The 21,043-nt window shown below is 47.0% G+C and overlaps 1 protein-coding gene across 4 annotated transcripts in view; it reads right to left on the bottom strand.

Moving 5' to 3' along the window:
- Nucleotides 1-2,135: 2,135 nt before the first annotated feature.
- Nucleotides 2,136-21,043, bottom strand: part of TTLL4 (tubulin tyrosine ligase like 4) — a 42,097-nt gene continuing 23,189 nt past the window's right edge. For 3 of the 4 annotated variants that reach the window (XM_055345615.1, XM_055345616.1, XM_055345617.1), the window contains exons 5-19: nucleotides 17,116-17,237; nucleotides 16,520-16,630; nucleotides 16,094-16,170; nucleotides 15,193-15,384; nucleotides 15,012-15,094; nucleotides 14,653-14,781; nucleotides 12,875-12,997; nucleotides 12,481-12,579; nucleotides 12,038-12,172; nucleotides 11,638-11,775; nucleotides 10,179-10,281; nucleotides 9,126-9,336; nucleotides 8,926-8,996; nucleotides 8,428-8,513; nucleotides 2,136-8,002 (exon numbers count right to left, since the gene is read on the bottom strand). In XM_055345615.1, coding sequence (XP_055201590.1) covers nucleotides 7,744-8,002; nucleotides 8,428-8,513; nucleotides 8,926-8,996; nucleotides 9,126-9,336; nucleotides 10,179-10,281; nucleotides 11,638-11,775; nucleotides 12,038-12,172; nucleotides 12,481-12,579; nucleotides 12,875-12,997; nucleotides 14,653-14,781; nucleotides 15,012-15,094; nucleotides 15,193-15,384; nucleotides 16,094-16,170; nucleotides 16,520-16,630; nucleotides 17,116-17,237 — 1,939 coding nt within the window. In that variant the 3' untranslated portion in view covers nucleotides 2,136-7,743. Of the gene's footprint in view, nucleotides 8,003-8,427; nucleotides 8,514-8,925; nucleotides 9,337-10,178; nucleotides 10,282-11,637; nucleotides 11,776-12,037; nucleotides 12,173-12,480; nucleotides 12,580-12,874; nucleotides 12,998-14,652; nucleotides 14,782-15,011; nucleotides 15,095-15,192; nucleotides 15,385-16,093; nucleotides 16,171-16,519; nucleotides 16,631-17,115; nucleotides 17,238-21,043 lie in introns of those variants that run through there. The other variant, XR_008667032.1, reaches the window with a different exon arrangement.

The raw sequence follows: 21,043 nt of genomic DNA, 5'->3' as shown, positions 1-21,043 counted from the left end.
ACACAAGCCTCAGATGTAAGTTCCCTTTGCTAGTATTAAAGTTGCCACCTACCACGCTGGGGTGGCCTGCTTCTTTCTTCAGCCTCTCCCCGCCCTCTGCGTATGCGGGCTGGTTTCAGATTACACCAGGAAAGCTTAGGAGGTGGTTGTGAATCTACACAGGCACACAATGGAATATTATTCAGCCAAAAAAAGGAATGAAGTGCTGATACATGCTACGAAGTGCATGGACCTAAAATATACTAAGTGAAAGAAGCCGGGCACAAAAGATCACTAATTGTAGGATTCCATTTACATGAAATATCCACAATAGGTAAATCAATAGAAACAGCAAACAGAAAGTGGGGGCTGGGGGTAGGGGTGCTAGGGTTTCTCTTTATTTTTTTAAAAGATTTTATTTACTTATTCATGAGAGACAGAGAGAGAGGCAGAGACACAGGCAGAGGGAGAAGCAGGCTCCATACAGGGAGCCTCATGCAGAAATCAATCCCAGGACTCCAGGACCACACCCTGGGCCAAAGGCAGGCACCAAACCACTGAGCCACCCAGGGATTCCCCCTAGGGTTTCCTTTTAGATTGATGAGGAGGTTTTGGGACTGATGGCAGTCACACAACATTGTGAATGTACTAAATGCCACTGAATTGTTCACTTTCAAACAGTTAATTTGGGGACGCCCAAATTAGTTGCTTAAGCAGCTGACTCTTGATTTCAGCTCAGGCCATGATCTTGGGGTCCCCAGAATGAGCCCCACATCAGCCTCCACATTCAGTGGGGGATCCACTTGAGGATTCTTCCTCCCTCTCCCTTCGCCCCTCTCCCTACTACTCACTCACACAAGTCTTTTAAAAAATAAGTTAATTTTGTTGTGTCAATGTTACCTCAATTTCTAAAAAAAAAATAATAAGTGCTATCTTAAAATTAATGTACAGGTCTTAAGCACACAACTTGATGAGTTTAACTAGTGCATTCCCTATGTGAACAACACCCCCATCAAGAATAGAGCATTGCTGGGCTCCTGGGTGGCTCAATCAGTTAAATGTCTGCCTTTAGCTCAGGTCAAGTCCCCGGGGTCCTGGGATCAGCCCAAGGTCCAGCTCTCTGCTCAGTGGGGAGCCTGATTCTCCCTTTCCCTCTGCCCCTCCCCATGCTCATGCTCTCTCTCCTTCCCTGGCAAATAAATAAAATCCAAAAAAAAAAAAAAAAAGAACATTTCCATCACTCCAGAAAGTTCCCTGACACCCCTTTACTTACCACACCATTTAACTCCCAGAAGGAAACACTGCTCAGATTTTAATCCCCATAGTTTACTTTCCTCAGTTCTTGAACTCCATGAGTGGTACAGCGTGTACTCTTTTGCATCTGGCTTCTTTTACACAATATAATTTTTTCCAGACTCGGGTTGTTGAGTAAATCAGTAGTTTGTTTCTTTTTATGCTGAGTGATAGTATTTCTGACCAGTTTATCTGATCTTCTATTGAGAGACATTTGGGTTGTTTCCAACTCTTTGTTATTATGAAGAAAGCTGCAACAACATTTTTGGTGGGTGTATTATTTTATCGGGGAGGGGTTATCTAAGAGTGGAAATGCTGAATCGTAGGTAGATATATGTTAACTCACAAGAAACTGCTGGTGCTCCACAGCAGTTGTACCATTTTAACATTCACAAGTCATATGTGAAAGCCCCGATGGTATAACCTCTCCAACATTTGGTCTTGTTTGCCTTTTAAACTTTAATTATTCTGGTATTATCTCATTGTCTTTAATTTGCATATGCATCATGAAACGGTATCTCCTTGTCCTTTTAAAAAAGTTAGCTTTATTTACTTACTACAATAAAATTCACCCATCTCAAGTGTCTAATTTGACTACTTTTAACAAATGTACAGTCATGTAACCACTATCACAATCAAGATAGAGTATTTCCAACATGCCCCGGAATAGTCAATCCCCTCCCTCATCTACAGTCTCTGGCAACCACTGATAGGCTTTTGTCACTAGTTTGCCTTTGTTATATTAAGTGGAATCGTAAAGTACATAATCCCTTGTTTCTGGCTTTTTTGACTTAGCACAATGCTCTTGAGATTCATCCATATTGTTGCATATCAGGTTTTTAGGTTTTTTGGTTCTTTTGAGAGAGAGAGAGAGAGAGAGAGAGAGAGAGAGAGAGAAACGTGAATGTGCATGCTGGGGTGGGGGACTGGGGGAGGCAGAGGGAGAGAGAGAATCCTAAGCATGATCCACGCCCAGCGTGGTGCCAACGCAAGGCTTGATGTCACGACCCTGACATCACAAACTGAGCCAAAGTCAAGAGTTGGACACTTAACCGACTGAGCCACCCAGGCACACCAGCTTATTCCTTTTTTAATATCGAAGTAGTATTGAATAGATGTATCACAATTTATTCAGTAGTTGTTGGATATTTGGGTTGTTTCCAAGTGTTTGCTACTATGAATAAAGCTGCTATGAACGTTTGCATGCAAGAGTGAACTGCTGGGTCATATGTTGAAGAGTAGGTTTCACTTTACAAGAACCTACCAGGCTGTTTTCCAATGTACCATTCCCACCGGCAATGTGCGCATTCCAGCTGCTGACACAGGGTATTTTCAGCCTTTTTCATTTGAGCCATCCCACTATGTACGTGGTGTCTCCTTGCGGTTTTTCTTGTATTTTGGCTTTCTTTTGTTTTGCTCCTTTCCCACGCCACCCCTACCCGCTTATGTCAAGGGCTGACTTTCAACAGATCCCAGTGAGGCTACTGCTCAGCTACTTAGCAACCCAGACCCAGAAACAGGCCCTCTACAAAAAGTGTAACACCAGGTTCTCCTTGAATGTGCCTCGCATGGCATGCAAGGAGGCAGCTCCTTCCTTCGTGTCTCTGGAGGAGCGGCTCTCCGCTCAGGCAGCAGGCACCTGTGAGAATGGGTGGAGGCCCAGTCATGCTGCCCTATCGTTTAGCCTCAATAACATTCTGACCTAAAGGGTCAGTCACAATCCTACAGATGGTAACTTTGCCCTCACTGGATCCTCATTCAAGCATATACACTAAATCTCTGAACTTGCATCTTTATAGTTTTAAATGCAATTTCCTGACAACGAATGTTAAATCCAATCTTTCTAAGTTAATTATCTTGATGAAATCATGAGGTTTTGTATCTCACAAATAGTATTAAAGGAGATTTGGTTAGTTTTATAATAGCAAAATGCTGTTGTAACAGTTTTGTAGAACTATTGAAATAGGGGATCCCTGGGTGGCACAGCGGTTTAGCGCCTGCCTTTGGCCCAGGGCGCGATCCTGGAGACCCGGGATCGAGTCCCACGTCGGGCTCCCAATGCATGGAGCCTGCTTCTCCCTCTGCCTGTGTCTCTGCCTCTCTCTCTCTGTGTGCGACTATCATAAATAAATAAAAATTTTAAAAAAAGAACTATTGAAATAGTAACGTGCTTGGTTACTATTACTTGATGGAAAAAATCCTTTTGGTGGTGTTATTTTAGAATCTATTTTTTTAAAGTTTTAAGTAATCTCTACGCCCAACTTGGGGTTTGAATTCACGACCCTGAGATCAAGTCACATGCTCTTCTGAGCCAGCTGGGAGCCCCAGAATCTATTTTAAATCTGCACTATGGGGGATCCCTGGGTGGCTCAGCGGTTTAGCGCCTGCCTTTGGCCCAGGGCGCGATCCTGGAGTCCCGGGATCCCGCATTGGGCTCCTGGCATGGAGCCTGCTTCTCCCTCTGCCTGTGTCTCTGCCTCTCCCTCTCTATGTCTATCATGAATAAACAAATCTTAAAAAAAAAAAATAAACCTGCACTGTTATCAGACACTGTCTAATGTTTTACATAGAAGAGCTTTTCATTGTGTTAGCTTTTCCAGTGACAGTCCCTAGCATTCTGTGTCCTAATCCATTATAATAAAGGCGCAAATAAGTTTTAGAAAACTATTGATCCTTCTTGTATTCTTTCATCTATGTGAGAAATCTGCCAAGAGCAATGTAAGACTGCTTGCAGTTTTCATTGCTCCAAAGCTGATGAAAGGTCATGTCAAAAGAGCATCTATTGATCCCTGGACATTAACAAGGATGCAAACTCCGCTCAGGTGGGGGTAGGGGTGGGGTCCAAAGGCCAAGGTTTGAGAAGCTGGATCAGAATCACAAGTGGCATGAAATAGAGGTGCCTCGGCTACACATCTCTGAAAAGTCTCAAAGCAGTTGGGGGATTCAATCAGTAAGTACACAGCTGAATCATATGTCTTAAAGGACAAATCCAGAGGAAACAGGAAGGGGAGGTCCCCTGGCTGCCTTTAGTGACCCTTATTTGTGTAACTAATTCAGCTGACAGGGACATGGAATTACCTACCATGCGCTGGATTGTCCACCTCTTTCACTGGCCCAGTGCTGGATGGTCCCAGGGGACCTCTGGGTGTGCTGTTTGGCTATGGTGATAGGGATAACCACCCTCAACGAACAGCCTAGAATCTTAAGAATGCACCTGTAACAGCTGTCCCTCGGCACAGCTGTTGGGTCTGCATGTCCCTTGGCCCTAGCTCAAGGTCTCCTTTCTGTACCTGCCCTGCTCCTCCCCCTTTCCTGCCACCAGGTCCCTTTCACTCCCTTGTTTTTATTGAGGTTTCTCTTGGGATAGGACTGAAGAATTTCATTCAATTCACATACTTAAAATGCTTAATGTGTTTCCTGTCCCAGAAAATTTGTATTCTCTAAAATATTAATCAAAGAAATGCCCAGTGAAGAGCAAAACAGCAGAATGATTAATGCTGGTGGTGTTTGTGCAGGGTGGGAGGGTGATGAGGTATATAAAGCCTGTTCTGGCATTCCTCACCCCTAACACGTCTCAGCTGCTTCACTTCCCTGTGGAAAGGGCTTTACATTTCTTGCCTGCCTTCCCTTAGCCAAGGAGCGGGGCTTGAGCAGCAAATGGAGAGAGGAGTAACCATGTATTAAGTCCCTTTACAACCTAAGTACTTTTACTATGTCTTGCTTAATTTTCACAGTCCTGGCATGTAGGTATTATTTTCAAATTATTAAAAGCACCTGACTTTAGGGATGCTTGGGTGGCCCAATCAGTTGGGTGTCTGACTCTTGGTTTCAGCTTGGGTTGTGACCTCAGGTTTGTGGAACTGAGCCCTGCATCAGGATTCATGCTCAGCATGGAGTCTGCTTGACATTCTCTCCCTCTGCCCCCTGCCCTCCCCACTGCTCATGCGTGTGCTCAAATAAATAAATAAATAGCTAGATAAATAAAATCTTTAAAAAACCAACCCTGACTTTAAAAAGTTAGATAACATGCCGAAGGTCACACAGCAGATCTGAGATTAGAACCCAGGGTCAAACTACAAGGTCCATGCTCTCTTCCTATCACAATGCCACCTCTTCATTAGTGTTCATTCTAAAAACAGTTTTCTATCAATCCTGAGTGAATCTGAAGTGAATGGGAATAGTGACCACCTTCCATACCCCCATTCCCCTGGATCCCTACTCCACTGACCCAGAAATACCCTGTATTTCATTCTTTGGCTCAGGAACACTTGCCTGGGTGTAAGTTGCCAATTTAGAAAAATAGTGGATACATTCTGATGTTTACTATAGCTCCAAAATTAAACTTAAAAAAAAAATTTCGTTACTTCCCCTAAAGCCCTTATTTAGCTGAATACCTTATACTGTGGGTTTTCATTGCTAAACATGTATGCTGAATGCTTAAGCAAGATTCAATTTTCTCTCAAGGATGAAGGGGGCATATAAGACCCATTCCTTTCTCCCATCTGGCAAAACACACCTTCAGATATGATGTGATGTGATGGAAATTAAAAATGTCTGTATACACATGCTTTAAACTACTAAGGACACTTATTTTCATTACTCATTTAACTTACTAAGTCCACCTCTCACCCGCCATTCCATGCTGCCACAATGCCGGGCCCCTCTCATTGCATGGATGCTGTCTGGGGATTCTCAGATGGCGGGCCAAAGAACTGAAGTTGCTTTCCAAGAAGTAAAGCAGCTTGGCCAGGCCTCCACACTGAAGCCCTTGCACCAGACCAGACATCACAAAAGTACTCAAGCAGGTGGCCAGCTTTCTTAGGAAGACCGCATCTGCCCTTGTCACAAGGTTTGTTTTGACATTGCTCTAGAGTACTGCATGCAGGTAGGATGGGGGAGTTGGAGTCATTTCTACCCAAATGGATTTAACCAGACTCCCAGGGCCTCTGTTGCTGGGCCTGACTTTGAAATCCTTGCCGCCGAGCAGCATGTGTTGCCCCAGGACTTTGCCACAAAGCTTTCGTCACAATTGTCAACATGGCCCTCAGACTGGCCAGTGTAGCCATCACTGGGTGGCCTTGAACCCAGCCAGGCCTCTCAGTGACTTTTCTATGGCTCTATCCCAACTCTCCACTTAGAACTCTAGGAGCCACAAAGCAGGGTAGTTATCTTTCCAAAACTTCGAGAGAATGAAGGCAGAGAGCCCGGGGCCAGGTGCCTTCTTACTGGGCACCACTGCTAGAAAATGAGAGTAAAGAAACCTCAGGCCTGGGGAGGGAGGTAGCAGCTACCCAGAAGTGCTGGGTTGAGGGGAGCACAGTTCAAGTGAAAACTACCTTCCCGATCACACCTTATACTTCCCCTGGACCCCACCGTGCCCCGGGAGAGGAGAATTTCTGGTTTGGGTGTTTGTGTTCTTTGTAAGCATGCTTCACTCCGTCAACATCTATCGAATGGTCACCATTTTACTGAGTCTTGGGGAGGGAGGTAGATTCAGTTAAAAGCACAAAGAATTTTGTCAGCAGTCTGACTGGAAAGCCATCCTACAGTGGTGACTGCTCCTGAAATCCACCTGCCATGCCATCAGACCTGTGAGCCAGACCCCGCTCATCAGACAGTGACAAGAGTAAGCAGAACCTGAAACTTCCTCCATGTTGTGGGGAAATCACAGCTCCTGTCACTTCCCCCTGGATGGTGTCCTTCGTTGTATGAGCAGAGACAACAGCAACTGGGATTATCTGGGCTCCTTCAATGGGGCCACAGGAAATTTGCAGAGCTCACAAGACCTCTCACCTCACAGAGCACTAAGAACTAACATCCATGAGAGAGAAGTCTAGAAGGCTGAACAGGTAGTGATGTGAGGTCAGAAAAAGAAGACTCAGGACTGTTGACTGCTGGGTATATGAAAGAAGTGAATCCCTGAAGACTGGTATGATAGGAAATGGGTTGATCATGTCTGGCCTCTCCCTCCCTGCCTGTCTCCTGAAGAAATCTGAAGTTTCTCAAAGTGGTTCCTCAGAACAGGAGGTTTGGGACACGGGGACTGAGGGTGATGATGGAGGAGAGGAGGACCTTTGGAGGGACCTCCTCAATTACAGACAAAGGACTTCAGGCCCAAATGTGTTCATTGCGTCTTCTCCTCCAGAGCTGTAACTCAATCACTGCACCAAGGTCTAAAACAAACCACACACGGCTTTCTGAAGTTAGAAACCAAACCCTGCTTTATAAGGCTGAGTGGCCATTAGTGGCTTCTCTGCAGAGATATGAGGTACCAGCCAGTGAACCTTCCTCACCTTCTCCCCATTCCCACCACCCCTCCAGCCCTCTAGATACCCATTTCTGCAATTCAACCACTTCAAAAAAATACTTTGAGGAAGGGACCGGGGGCTCAGGCTGGCTGGCCGGCCGGCCAGTTCCCATGAGGTAGCTAACACCGGTGCTCCTAGGCAGGGGCTAGTGGAGAGAGGCCAGTCATGGGCTCACAGCAGCCAGGAGTGAGTCACCGGTTGACTGGGAGGTGGGGGAAGCAGAGAGTCTCGAAGTCTGCCCAGAGTACTTCAACAGAGGTAACATCTGGGTAGAGAGGCTGGGCTCTTTGCTGATGTCCTCACTGTCCTTGGAAGAACTGGGTTTCCCGGGAACAGGACAAAGGCCAGCTTGGGTCTTCTTGGGCTTAGGCATGGTCCCATCTTCACAGAGTGGTATGCTTCCCTCGGAGAAGCTGTGTTTTCTGAAGGAAACAGTGAGGAAAGAAATGGCTGAGATGGGACTTTAGCCTAGATCTACCTTCAGAGTGCAGACCAGGCATTCACACCATTACTGTGCTACACGCCATACAGAGGTAACTATAAAATACATCTTCTTTATCTGAAGGCTGGAGAGCTTGGTGCAAATGTGAAGTGAGAGAGGAGGGCCAAGGAGTCCGCAGGCAGTGCGCACAGCAGAGAGGGGCCATGTCTGCAGGTAATCCTGCACTCCAGCTCAGCTGTGCCAGGCAGACGAGGAGCCACCAGGCAGAGGAGATGGCAGTTGCATATCTTGCCACCCCCACCCCCACCTGGAGAATGCTGATCTCATCATAATCTGGGAAGAGAGGAAGGAGAAAACTCCCCAAACTCACACCCAACACCCTTCCCTTGCCCAGAGAGCACTCACCCCAGCTTGCCACTCTCTAGTTTGGGGAAAGCGCTGAGTCCCACGTCACCCTTTGGGATGGTCAGAAGTGATGCTGGGAGAGACCACTAAAAGCAAAGGAAGCAATGAGGCCAAAAGGGCTAAGGCAAAGTCAGGCGGGAGTGTCTAGGGTCTTGGGACTCTCTTCTGGCTCTACCTCTGAGTGATCATGGGGCTCTCCTCTTCCCTACCCTTCAGGCACGGGCCCATCTGGGACAAAAATCCCCATTCTCTCCAGATTCAGACAAGAAGTTGAGACTACCAAGCACTCGTTGACCTTTGGAAAAAAGGCACCCAGGGGATCCTGGAGGCCATTATTCCCTTGAAAGGAAAGGGTCACGAGACACAGAGAAAGGGTCTAGGGGAGAAGGTGAGAGGGTCTGGATCTACATCCATTCCATGCTGCACTCCTATGGTGGAGGAGGGACTGAGGCGGACTGGAGTCCCCCCACCCCCACCCCCCAAAATAGTATCACTCACCATTGGAGCAGAATCACAGATGGCTCCTGTGTGGAACCCTTTGTAGCACCAACTCCGAAGCAGATCTACTCCTAGGACAAGATTAGCAGGGGTGGGACTTAAGAGGGTAGAATCAACTGCTCAATTCTTCTTATCAGGGAGGCTCATTTCTTTAATCACTCACTAAACACGGCCTCCTGTGGGCAAGGAGGACACATCACCTTTGAGCTTGTTGCCATGGTACTTCTGTTCCCATTGGGTGGTGAGAATGTTGAAGTATCGTGGCTGCTCAAAAAAGCGGAGATAGCGAGAAGAGATTCGAGAAGGAAAAATTCGTTCAAATTGACCACGGCGAGAAAACTCATCCTCCATCTCAACCAGAATCCGAACATCATCTGGTGTCAGGACATCCAGCACAGATGCATAGAAGTCCTAAGGCCCAAAAATGGAAAGGAAGAGGGTGTGACAGAGAGTGTGGGCTGGAGATAGAGAATTAAGAAGCTGGGGGACAGCATGCATGGCTCTGAGGTTCTCGGGCTCCAGGACTCCCAAAGGGAACAGCAAAGGCCGACTAGTGAGTCCGGCTGGGGACCTTGTCTGTTCTGCTGTCCGGAGAAGATAGTCTTAGTCTGGGTAGGGGCCCCTGGAGCCCAGAGGTTTTAAGAGGTCTGCTGGATGGAGTCAAGATCAGAATTTGCAGCTGAGATTTGGCAGCAGCCTTTGGTCTACTATTCTCATTTGCTGCAAAAAGTCATCAGGCGTCCCTGGGGCTCACTGTACCTCAAGGGAAGAAACCCGAAGGGTCTACAGCTCTGATAACAAGTAGAGCATTTTGCTGAGAGCAGCAGCTGACCGTGGGACAAAGGCCAGCAACCCTCTCCTGGAGCAACACGGAGCCCGCAGATCCCTGCACACTGAGGGATCACAGAGCTGCGTTAGGAAGTCGTTTTATTTATTTATTTATTTATTTTTAAAATTTTTTTATTTATTTATGATAGTCACACAGAGAGAGAGAGAGAGAGAGAGAGAGGCAGAGACATAGGCAGAGGGAGAAGCAGGCTCCATGCACCAGGAGCCTGACGTGGGATTCGATCCCGGGTCTCCAGGATCGCGCCCTGGGCCAAAGGCAGGCGCTAAATCGCTGCACCACCCAGGGATCCCCAGGAAGCCGTTTTAGAGCGAGAGAAAAAAATCCGCTTGCTTTGGGCTCCCAGATGTTTGTTTAACCAAGGGAACTTTCTGTTGGCATTTGGGGGCGGAGGGTAATCTCCTACCTGATCGGGAATTTTCTGGGTCAGATAATAGGCCTTCTTCATCTTCTGTGCGGTGAAATGCTCCGGAGCCATTCGACATTTATCCTTGGGGGAGCTGGGCAAGCTAGTGCAGTGGATGGAAAAGAAGGTGAGGGTAAGGTCAACAGCTTCACATCCTGGGGACATGTGGAGAGAGGGTCCAGCCCAGGGCCCCTAGCTTGGCTGGAGGAGAAAGACATTCTTAGTTGGGGCCACGGACTCACTGGGGAACCAAGGTTAAATGGTTTGTTGGAGGGAGTCACCCCCATCTCAAGAGAAGACAAAGAAGTTTTGACAGATGTTTGTTACTTGAGTGTAGATCAGACTGTAACGTACTCTACTCAAGTAACCTGTCTGAGCATCAAAGATCAAGTACCATGGGAGAACTCAAAGAGTTTAAGGTACCTTCACTGGGTTGCATTTCAGTGGTTAAAAAAAAAAAAAAAAGACCCTGAAATAATCGCTGCATACATCAGTTTTCATTTAGCTCAGCACTGGCTGTGTGACCCTGGGCACATTACGAACTCCCTGCCCAGTTTCTTCATCCACATCACTATGATTGCTGCTGAGAGACATGTACGTGGCCTCCAAAGAACTCACAGATGGCAGGTGTCAAATAACAACCACAGCACAGCCACACAGGAGTCTACGAGGCATGGTGGGGAAAGCAAGTTTTATTCCCAGAAAATCAGGATTGGATTCCCAGCTTTACCACTCTGTAGCTGAATAACCATGGGTGAGCTACCTAATTCCAGTGATTTCCACTTTCCTCATCTGTAAACTGAGGATACTAGTACCAACCTCACATGGTTGAGGGGGAGATGTTACAGGTGCCTCCTTACATACAGTAGGTACCGACTAAAAATTAGTTCCCTTTCCTCAGCAGTGGTTCCAAGAGGTTTGGGGCTACAGTACGGAGAGCCCACAGGGAGCTGGCTTCATGAACATGCTGCCTTCAACTAGGTTCTCATGGCAGGATAAGGTCACAACAGGGAGGTCTGATGCAAGAGAATTTCAGGAGGAAAAAAGCTCATGAGCAGAGAAGGGGACACTATGGAGGGACAGTGAAACCATACCCACTTCAGAGAAAAGACTCAACTCACTGAGCCTTTCAATTTTGAGGTTCTAGGAGCGACTGGTCTGTCAGAGCACAGGAGCAGTAGAGAAGAGGGCGTCTGGGAAAAGGAGGCTGGGGCCTCAAATGTCCCTGTGAGGAGTTAAAAGCTGATTCCCTGGCCCTGTAGAGATTCCTGACTTGGAAGCAGTATCACCAGCAACACTTTTAAGAAGCACTGACGTGGGAGAGGTGTGTGGGAAGACCATGGGGTCAGACCAAGCAGCACGAGACGGAGGAGAGGGCACCCCTGCACCGCTCCTTCCCACAGTCCCCATGGGGCCGTTTGCACTGTCTGCCCAGCCACAGCCAAGTGAGGAGGCTAACCTGGCACTGGAGCTGCTGGAGCTGCCAGAGCTGGAAACGATATCCTCTGCGGTGGGCAGAACAAAGCCTGCCAGGTTCAGAAGGTCACGGATCATCTGGCCTTTGATGCTGATGTCCAGCGGAGAGTTGGAGTGGAGGCTTTGGGGAAAGGGTACAGGGAGGAGTCAAACTGTTTCCGGCTATGCGCCCAAAGTCAGCGCCAGCCCTGTGAACAGCCTGCCTTCTGGGCTCCTGAGCACCAGCATGGGGACTTCTTGCCCCACAGACCATGAATAACCTCACCCAGGGTGGTTCCTAAGGCTTTCATTTGCCAGCCAGGGAAAAGCATGCAGGAGGGATCAAGTTGCAACATTAGAAGGGAAAGAGGCTCTACCATGAGCACCGTGAGAAGCCCAGTTACCTCGGGGAAATGTTGACTTCCAGGACCCAGGGCTTGAGGTTCTCGTCCAGCATGATGTCAAAGCCAAAGAGCTCATGGCAGCTGTATGGCCGCCGCACGTACATCTTCAGTAGGCTGGTCACATAGGGCTCTGACCTGGTCACAGGGAAGACCAAGTATTCAGCTCAGATCTTCCCAGAGGGACCCACCTAGAGCTGCCCTGGCAAGGGAGTTGCCCAGAGATGGAAGAACAGAAACAGCTCCCAAGAGATGCCTCTGATCTGGAGCCAGCTTTTGGAGAGGAAGTTCAGTAGAAGAGCAGAGTTCTAGCCACTCCATCCTACTCCCTGTTCTCAGAAACTGACACACAGTGTAGTCAACGTCTGGGGCACAGCAGTGTGGAGGCCCATGAGAAAAGGGGGTCCAGTGGCAAGCCCCACAGCCAGGGTGGCAGTGTGACTCACGAGATGATGGTTTTGACAACAACGTCCTTTATCTTCTCCCAGATGGCATCACTATTGACTCCCTTCTGGCTCAGGTAGTTCCACAAAGCCTTCAGCGCCCTGCAAAACAGGGGGGAGGGGAGGGGGGTATCTGGAGTTATATTCTATGAATGGGTTATGAAGAAAAGAAAAAGGAGTAAGAGGACCAAAGTAATTTTCTCCATGTCTCTTCTTAGATTTTAAATTAAGAAAGAGAGAAGTATGGATGGAAGTAGACTGCTTCTGAGCTGCCCAGGGCTTATGCAACCTTTGGGTTTTCCACCAGTCCTCCACTGACCATGCCCCCAAAGCTCCCCAAAGCCCAAAACCCTGTGTGCCTCCAGGCCTCCGCTCAATGGGGACCCAGCCTGGGTACCATTTGTGGCCCTGGCAGGCCGTTTCATCTGCATTGGCCTGGTACTCGGCATTCTTTTTATTGACACTGTAGTTGGTCAGGTGCATGAACTTGTTGCTGAGGCTCTTCATGGAAGGGGAATACCTGCAAGTGAGGAGAAAGGCAGAGGTGAGACAGGGAGACACGGCAGGTGGACAAAGGCTGAAACATTTTCCCAAATCCCGAAGAGATAAAGGCCAAGTAGACCAATCTTTTCAGATGCACAAGAGCCAGAGCAGTATATCTGTTGGCAAGGTTTCTAGAACAGCACAGCTCCTTTATCCTGAGCAGCTCACAAAACTCAGGAAAAGTTTACTTATGTTTACTAGCATCTTATCAAAGGATATGATAAAGGATACAGATGAACAGCCAAGTGGAAGAGAAGCGTGGGGCAAGATATGTGGGACTCATCTCCTCCATCCCACCTCTGGCAAGAAGACGCACCCCACATTCAGCGAGGTAGAGGAACTTCTCACTTCCTATTCCCCATGTGACAATTCGATTTATAATAAGAAACTTAACACGTGTGTGTCTGCCCCTGGTTCTTGGCACAGAGCTCCTAAATCCCTTATAACTTCCTCAGTGAGAGAGCACTAAGAACATCATTTGACTAATATTTGGTGTTTGACTCCAATTCCTGAAACCCTTGTCATTTCCTGGGTGATAGGAGTGTCTTGTGTTCTAATGAGGTGACTCCGGATGGGTTCCTGGAGAAGGTCTGATGGCTAGAAAGACCAGGCCATGATTTGAAGCCTGGAATTTTCAACCCTGCCCCCACCCTTAAGAGGGAGAAGGGCTGGGATCCCTGGGTGGCGCAGTGGTTTAGCGCCTGCCTTTGGCCCAGGGCGCGATCCTGGAGACCCGGGATCGAGTCCCACGTTGGGCTCCCGGTGCATGGAGCCTGCTTCTCCCTCTGCCTGTGTCTCTGCCTCTCTCTCTCACTGTGTGCCTATCATAAATAAATAAAAAAAATTTAAAAAAAAAAAAAAAGAGGGAGAAGGGCTAAAAACAGAATTACCAAGCAACATGCCCACATGATGAAGTCTCCTTAAAATCCCAAAAGTATGGGGCTCATGTTCTGGGTGGGTGAACATGTGGTATATGCTAGGACAGTGGTGTCCAGAGAGAGCAGGGAGCCCCTGCGCCCCTTCCCACACACATTGCTCTGTGCATTGTCTCTTCTGACACTTTACCCTGTTCTCTTCCACTTGGTTGTTCGCCTGTAACCAAACTTACCATCTCCTTTTATGATGAGCTGCTCCAGCAAATTAATGGAGCCTAACAAGGGGGTCCCAGGAACCTCTGACTTATAGCTGACCAGGCAAGGAGCTGAGGTGGCACCTGGACTTGGGACTGGCATCTGAAGCAGGAGGAAGGGGCAACCTTGTGAGACTGAGCCCTGACCTGTGGGACCACACACCCAGGGGGTAGACAGTGCTAGGGTAACGCTGGTAGACAATGCAGGATACCCAGCTGGTACTCCAGAGAACTGCTTCATGTGGGGAAAAGCCCCACACATTTGGTGACTGGAAGTTTAGAAGTGAAGTGGTGTTCTACGTAAAAGGAGACACAGAAGAGGAAAGGAAGATCGGGTTTTCCGGAAACACCCCTCCTTTTCCTTTGCCAACAAAACCCACCAAAATGTGCTTTTATTCTGCTTGGCATCCTCCAGTTTCTCGCTCTTTCAGGAAAACAAAACCCAGAGCCATCAGGGTGAGCCTCACCACTATCACGTACTTGCAATCACCACTATCACGTACTTGCAACTGGCAAAGCGGACGAGTCCATCTGAAAAGAGGTAAATCCGGAGGGGATCATAGGAGGTGACGTAAACATAGATTCGCAGATCGAACTTGCTGCCACTGATGAGGTAGGGTTTGTGTAGATACCTAAATAGGGAAAGGTCAGCTTTAGGGACATGCTCGATGAGACAGGGCTCAGTGGGTAAAATAGCAAAAGCCAGCAAGTGAGCAGTCTGAGAGATAAAGACCTTCAAACAGCTGCTGAAGGAGGTCAATGGCTGGGAGGGTAAAGGGCAGAAGAACACTCTAAAAAGAGAACTTCCAGGCTGAGGCCACAGGAAAATGAGCAGTGGGATGAGAGCTGGAGACAGGCTCACCTCTGTACCAGGAGGGGCCTTCGCTTGGGGAGCTGACTCCACTTGTGAATGACCTGGATGCCAATGCCCCGGGCTGACGCTGGCTAGAAGTCAAGTGGAAAGGAGCTGAGATTTGCTGCTGGCCCAATACGCATTGTTCCCACTCTCAGACCACGGCCCCAACCCACTGGGATCCACTTACAGGCTTAACAATCCACTTCTGGCGGCTGCCGCTCTCCCAGGCTTTGCGCAGGAGCTTGGCATCCTGGGGCAGGATGAAGGACTGGGGGAAGAAGCTGAACTCCTTCTTGCCAAAGCGGCTCTGCATGCGAGACAGGTTCCGCCACAGTCGGTCCTTTCGTCCAATCTGGAAGGAACCTGGGAAGTGGTTTAGCTACAGAAGGGACAAAGGGTGAGAGCAGGGAGAGAGCTTGGGTGAGGCCAGGAGGGAGAGAGCAAGATTCACAGTGCCTTTCCAACTTTCTCAGCAACATCATGAGCTCTTGATCCATCTTACCATCATCATCTATTAGTAGTACTCTGAGCACTCACCAAAAGATGATTAAAACAAATAAAATACACCAAACTGTAGTGACCCCAAGAAACTGACAGTTCACAGCCAAAGAACAGTGATTAAGTCAGACATGATATTTCCCTTAAGAGCAAAGAAAAAGCTGTTTGAAGTCTTTTGCCGTGACAGCTGCAGGGCAAAGACAGGAAGGCATCTGGACTTCATTAGTGTCTGGGGACAGGGACTCCTTTGCTGCAACATGAGACCAGAGTCCTCTTTATGCATATCCAGCTTGGAGGCACGGAGGCAATGCACAGTAGTCACAGGAGAAGCACAATTCAAAGAAACAGATGCCACATCTCAAGACACATCAGAGGGGAACGGGTCTTTGGGGAGCCTGGAGCACTGCCACTGCGCTGCTAGAGGTACGTGATCCACAAGGGCCCCACTGCCCCCTCCTCTCGCACCACCTCCACTCTGCACACCTTCCTGGCTTCTCCACAGTCATCCTCCTCTTTCCCTACTGCCCACACCAACCTCCTCCTGCCTAGTCCAAAGTCCAGGGGAAGAGTTCCCCACAAAGGACCCCTACCTTCTGATGCTCCCGAATGGATCGGAAACTAGGAGACTTCATATGGTGACCCCAGCAGCCCAGCCAGTCGTCATTTCCTGCAGAAGGCACATCACGGAGTCAGTCCTGCTAGCAGCTCAGACTTCAGGACAGAGAGACCTAGGGGCCCCAGAAATACCACTGGGCCTGGGCTCAGCTCCTAGTGTTCTAAAAGTCACCATGGAGCTGTCCGACATGAAACCCTAGGGTCAGGAAGAGAACAACAGCTCTTTGTCTTCTAATTTTGAGGAACAGGCTCCAGCCCAGAGAGAGTTCAGCTACGTCTTCCTATTAAGTGGAAACTCCAGAACAGGATCCCCACACAGCAGGAGGTATCTAGGGTCTCCTCCTGCCCAGAGCCCATCCACTGGGGCAGAGGACAGGATCGAAGTAAGGCAGGTGACTCACTCTTGCTGATTTTGAAGTGGGACCGTCCAATGGTCTGCTTGACAATGTTGGGAGTCACTGTGCTCATCTTCCACCGGAGCAGCTTCCTCTGCTCCCAGGGAAGTTTCTCCACTGGGGAAAGGAAATGGTGGGGGGGGGGGGAGAGCAGGAGAGTCTGGGTTAGAAGAGGAAAGGTGGCATTGTTGCGCAGGAGCTTGGCATCCTAGGCAAGACAAGTCACTAGGCAGACAAGTCACTAAGGATTGTTCTAGGCCAGAATTTCAAAGGAGTCCCAGTTTTCTTAGTGGGAAAAAAGGGCGCTGCATGGGACTGAGGAAGGAACACTGAGAGGAGGGAGGTTAAAAGGCAGAAGAGACAAGGTTAGAGGGCAAGAATGCAGCATGAGATTATGGGGCTGACAAGGGTCAGCTCAGGGAAAGACAAGGAAAAGTCTCCTATATTGGACTGGTGAACTATGAAGGAGGCAGAAGGATGACAGTGAATACCAAAAGGGCCATTCTGGAAAGCCCCTTCCACTCTACTGCCACTTCTTCCCAACTTCGCCAGCATCCTTCTCCTGGGGGCACTCCTGGGCTTAGACACTTGGCCAGGTTTACCTCTCTCATCCCGGGTGCCAAAATAGATGGTAGGGGGCACGTTGGGAAAGAGGCTGTAGATGAGCGCTGGTCGGACCACTTTCTCACTGGAGAGGGGTTTGGTCAGAATCTCTGCACAGCTCCTAGGATGCAAGACAGACAGATGTGTGGAAGAGAAAGAGGAGGCCACAGCCCTCCAGTGCTGTTACTAGGTCATTTTTTTTCGGGGTGCTGTCTTCTACATCGTGATTCTACAAAGACAAGTACTTGGTGATTATTTCACAAACAGTAATCCATATAAACTCCATTAAATGTCACCTACAGACCAGATTTCCCAATACCTCCTTCTGTGATATAGCTCAACATTTCTGGTGAGAAGCCACAGGTGGGGGAAGCCCCTGGAAAAGAGCGGTTCTGAGAGCAGGTGTGTGACTGAACAAAGAGAAGAGAAAACAAAGGTATGGATAATTAAAAAGAAGGAAGAGCAGAAAAGACCAAAGACGTACAGAAGGTTTTAAAAAGAAAAAGGAAAAAAAGCAACAGAAGGAAAAGAAAGTGATCCTTCCAAATCATTTTATATTTAGGTTAATCTGAAGATATGCAGATGATTAATGCTCCTCTCCGATTTGGAAATGATTTGTGACATGGGTTTTTTATGTAACACTGTGGTAACACAGATCTGGGAATTTGGGGCAATAGGCCATGGAGTCCCTACTGTTGCTCCAATGATGGCGTGGCCAAGACTAGCTCAAGGGATCTCTAAAAAATGGACATCTCAACTCCGTCTCCAGTACAAGTGAAGAGACCCAACCATTTCTTTAAATAGCACTGGCAAAGGAGAAAAGAGTTATTACTCTCTTTACGGAGCAGTTATGATCTACAAAGATTAGTATTTAAAGATTAATCTTTAGCTTATAAAGAGCCATTCTGCCTGTTATTTTGCAGCACAACAGAAATAGGCACTAGTATGGAAAACATTTCAGTGTTTTAAATACCAAAGGTTTTTTAATTATTATTATTATTTAAATAAAATATCAAAGATTTTTAAAGAATGCTGTTGGGTCAGGTTAAATACTAATTTTCAGTTAAATAATTCCAATGAATTCAACTCTTAATTCCTCATTCCAAAATATTTTATTTCAAAGACTTTTAATTTATGGAGTATTAGAATTTAAGATTGTTGAAAATCAAGGAGAATGAGGGAAGATTCAGAAACAAAGACAAAATAGGAATGTAAAATGGTATAGCCACTCTGGAAAACTGTTTTGGAAGTTTCTCAAAAAACAAAAAACAAAAAACAGGCAGGGCACCTGGGTGGCTCAGTCAGTAACTAGGCCATGATCTCAGGGTTGTGAGATTCAGCCCTGCATCAGGGTCCGCACTCAGTGTGGAGTCTGCTTGGAACTCTTTCCCCCTCACCCATTCCCCTGTGGTCCTCTGCCTGTTGCACATACATACATACATACATAAATCTTAAAAAAACACTCCTGGGATCCCTGGGTGGCGCAGCGGTTTGGCGCCTGCCTTTGGCCCAGGGCGCGATCCTGGAGACCCGGGATCGAATCCCACGTCGGGCTCCCGGTGCATGGAGCCTGCTTCTCCCTCTGCCTGTGTCTCTGCCTCTCTCTCTATGTGTGATTATCGTAGATAAATTAAAAAAACAAAACAAAACAAAACACCACTCCTGGTTGGCTCCGTTGGTAGAGCTTATAACTCTTAATTTCAGGGTCATGAGTTCAAGCCCCACGCTGGATGTAGAAGTTATTTAAAAAAATTTTTTTAATTTTAAAAATATATGGACATGATGACTTACAGCAGCCTTATTCACAAAAGCCCAATCTGGAAGTAACCCAAATATCCTTCAACAGCTAAATGTACTGTGGTACATCCACACCATATAACACTGCTCTGAAATAAAAAGGGATGAAGAACCTTGATGCACGCAACAACCTGGATAAATCTGCAGTGAATACACGGTAAAAAAAAAAAAAAAAAAAAAAAGCCCATCCCTAAAAGTTACATATGGCTATCATTCTATTCGTATAATATTCTTGAAATGACTAAATTATATAACAAATTAGTAGTTGCCAAACATCAAGGAGGGAATAGTCAGGAGGGAAGTGGTGGTTTTGCCAGATGTCACCACTGGGGGACACTGAGTAAAAAGTTTAGGGGATCTCTGTATTATTTCTCACAACTACATGTAAATCTATAATGTCTCAAAATCAAAAGTTTAATTTTAGGGCAGCCCGTGTGGCTCATCGGTTTAGCGCCACCTTCAGTCCAAGGCATGATCCTGGGATCGAGTCCCATGTCAGGCTCCCTGCATGGGGCCTGCTTCTCCCTCTGCCTGTGTCTCTGCCTGTGTCTCGCTCTGTGTCTCTCATGAATAAATAAATAAAATCTTAAAAAAAAAAAAAAGTTTAATTAAAAAAAAAGGGCGGAAAATCTTTTTTCGCTGCCTCTCAAGAGTACTGGACCTATCTATCATCTTCAAGAGGCCTGGCTTCTGGTCTAGCAGTGTTAGAAACTATGACCCCATAATACTTCTCTGGTCCTAATTATCCACATCTGAAAAAAGAGACTGGACTTAATGACCCCCAGTTCTAAAATTAAGTGATTCTTAGAAAAAAGAATATGAAACAGGAAAGGCAATAAACTAGGTAGAGAAACAGAGATAGTGTTTTCAATGACTTCTCTGTAATTGTCAACTTTTCTATAATAAAATACATAAATCTCTCACAATTTCGGAAAAAATGACTTTAACAATCCAAAAGTATTTGATTTTAGTGATCTTTAAAATGTGAAGTAGTTTGGAATTCCTCGACCTCCATCTGACTGAACATCCATGTTTTAAGCCTTAAATAGAAAAGAAAGTCTGTACATCTTGTAAGAGCTACATTAACCAACAAACAAAGTATAAGCAAATACCTTTTGTGAATTTTGTTAGAAAGGTAAGGTGAAGGGTTGGGCAGCTGTCTCCAAGTAGGTCTCAAGACAAACCTAGAGCACTGGTAAGTATGGAAAAGGTGAGACTCCAAGTCAATCACATGTTAAATGTCCTTCTCTTATGGACAGCAGAGGTCCTGAGTCAACATTCAGATGTACCTTTGTTTTTTGGAAGGAGGACAGGTTACTGTGCTCAAAGTAACAGAACTGAGGCACCAGACTCAACGTACCTATGACAGGATTTCTATCCACCCTCAAAGAAAGACCTAGAAAATGTCTAGAAAGACCTAGGAAGTGTCTCTTCACTTTCCAAAGAGCTCTCTCCCCTCACTGGTTTAGAGCTCTGACATTGGTGCAGCCACTGCCACCATCACACGCACATGGCTGCAGCTTGCCTCGTCCACACTAACCAAGGCACGGAAGGCTCCTGATCCCCTTCACTTCAGCTGAGACACAGCAGACACAAGAGAAAAGCCAACCAAGTGCTGTGTACGACAGGTGTATGTAAGCCCTGACACGTACAGCTTTTCATTGAAATTAGAGTTTTATTTTGTGTGAAAAACGAAACTCACCAATGGTCAATACTTGTATTTTGTTTTTGTTTTTCCAGAAGTTATTTTTAAAAAGAAAAAAAAAAAACTTTAATGTTTAGTACTTTGGGCGGGTGTGTGTGTGTGGGGTTCTTTATAGTATTTAATAGAATACAATGAGGCAAGGTTGGAAATAGTGAGGGGAACAATAAAGATTATGTTGAAGGGTGTTAAATACCTGAAAGATGGCATCTATGACCCTTCGGCAAGTTCCAAAGATCTTTAGCACAATGACGTACCCTGGTTCATAGTAACTTCCTCACAGTCCTGCATTCCTTGCCCTCCCCCAACCCTCATCTCAGTCATGCAACAGGCTCCAGCCACTTTTTCTGTAAAAGAAGGGCCTATGTGAAGAGGCTGGGATTTTTGGTTCCCTAGTGAGAGATGGATCTTGGTCAGACTCGACCAAG

Source organism: Nyctereutes procyonoides, unplaced genomic scaffold (assembly GCF_905146905.1).
Source record: "Nyctereutes procyonoides isolate TBG_1078 unplaced genomic scaffold, NYPRO_anot_genome, whole genome shotgun sequence".
Lineage (NCBI taxonomy): Eukaryota > Metazoa > Chordata > Mammalia > Carnivora > Canidae > Nyctereutes > Nyctereutes procyonoides.
This window is presented reverse-complemented; position numbering and strand designations above follow the sequence as displayed.